This window comes from Austrofundulus limnaeus, unplaced genomic scaffold (genome assembly GCF_001266775.1).
Source record: "Austrofundulus limnaeus strain Quisiro unplaced genomic scaffold, Austrofundulus_limnaeus-1.0 Scaffold1981, whole genome shotgun sequence".
In the NCBI taxonomy this organism is placed as follows: Eukaryota; Metazoa; Chordata; class Actinopteri; order Cyprinodontiformes; family Rivulidae; genus Austrofundulus; species Austrofundulus limnaeus.
Genome location: NW_013954383.1, coordinates 26,166 through 27,922, shown reverse-complemented (window position 1 = coordinate 27,922; position 1,757 = coordinate 26,166). Strand labels below are relative to the sequence as shown.

General features: G+C 52.4%; 1 protein-coding gene across 1 annotated transcript in view; it reads right to left on the bottom strand.

Annotated features, from left to right (window-relative positions):
* The window catches only part of LOC106536805 (CXXC-type zinc finger protein 1), a gene marked incomplete at its 5' end in the record, with an annotated part of 14,560 nt that overhangs the window by 2,277 nt on the left and 10,526 nt on the right, over nucleotides 1-1,757 (bottom strand). The window contains 3 exon segments of the mRNA XM_014034131.1: nucleotides 369-521; nucleotides 1,254-1,350; nucleotides 1,435-1,484. Of these exon segments, the coding sequence (XP_013889585.1) occupies nucleotides 369-521; nucleotides 1,254-1,350; nucleotides 1,435-1,484 (300 nt within the window).

Here is a 1,757-nt window from a genome sequence, read left to right as displayed (position 1 = left end):
GACAGGGACAGACAGAGACAGGGACAGACAGAGACAGGGACAGACAGGGACAGACAGGGACAGACAGAGACAGGGACAGACAGAGACAGGGACAGACAGAGACAGGGACAGACAGGGACAGACAGGGACAGGGACAGACAGGGACAGACAGAGACAGGGACAGACAGGGACAGACAGGGACAGACAGAGACAGGGACAGACAGAGACAGGGACAGACAGAGACAGGGACAGACAGGGACAGACAGGGACAGGGACAGACAGGGACAGACAGAGACAGGGACAGACAGGGACAGACAGGGACATGGATCAGTCTAGTGCTGTCCAGCGTTGCTGCAGTGAATAAAGTTTGGTTGTTTTGAAGGGGGTACCACTCGGACTCTCTCCAGGTCCACCTCGGCGCGCCGCAGCTTCTCCCAGCAGTAATGTTTGTTACACTTCCTCTTAGAGACACGACAGAAGTCTCCGGTCGGCTCGAAGACGTCTCGGACCAGAGGACAGCCGCACACTTCATCTGCCGGGACCTGAACACACGTTGTTTGTTTGTTGACAGACTACTTGTCTCGGAGGACTTCCTGTCACACATTAAAGCAGACCTGCACCTGCTTCTGGTCCCAACAGGAAACCATGATGATGTAACACCACTGACTTCCTGTTCCCTACAGCAGGACTCACTAGTCCTTGTCCTCAGGGTCCACGAGCCTGACCTAAACTAACGAGTCATCAATAAACTCTACAGAACTCAAAGACCTATTGAGACATAATACAGTGGACCCTGAAGACCAGGACTGGGACCATAATACAGTGGACCCAGAAGACAAGGAGTGGGACCATAATACAGTGGACCTTGAGGACCAGGACTGGGACCATAATGTAGTGGACCCTGAAGACCAGGACTGAGACATAATACAGTGGTCCAACAGGTCTGGTCAACAGGTCTGGTCAACAAGTCTGGTCCAACAGGTCTGTCTGGTCCAACAGATCTGGCCAACAAGTCTGGTCCAACAGGTCTGTCTGGTCAACAGGTCTGGTCCAACAGGTCTGTCTGGTCAACAGGTCTGGTCCAACAGGTCTGTCTGGTCAACAGTTCTGGTCAACAAGTCTCGTCCAACAGGTCTGGTCCACAGGTCTGGTCAACAGGTCTAGTCAACAGGTCTGGTCAACAGGTCTGGTAAACAGGTCTGTCTGGTCCAACAGGACTGGTCAACAGGTCTGGTTTTGTCCTGCAGGTGAGACAGAGAAGGAGGGGGACGTACCTTTGGATCTCTAGAATGTTCTGGACACAGGACCTGCAGACGCTTACAGTACGTCTTACTCTGAGGGTTGTAGACGTCACAGAACAGACGTGTAGCCCTAAGACAGAGGACAAAGACACATGAGAGACATGAGACAGACAGAAGACATGAGAGATGTGAGACATGAGACAGATGTTCTTACCCTTCGATCCGTGTTGGATACATGGACCCAAAGGAAGTCTGGCTCTCGTACTGTTGGAGGGACAGACACACCTGCTGAGATCTGTCCTGTCCTGTCCTGTCCTGTCCTGTCCTGTCCTGTCCTGTCCCTTACAGTCTATCTGTTAAACTGACTCTGCTTTAATGCCTACATTACCCACAATGCTTCAAGATGCCTGACAGCAGCTGAGACAGTGGCTGTCCTTCCAAGGACCTGGTCTAGGCGGGTCAGGTCTTTGGTCCACCGTGTATTTGGACAGGTTGACCTCTGTGTTATTCCCGCCCTTACCCCGGTAAATGTCCTGT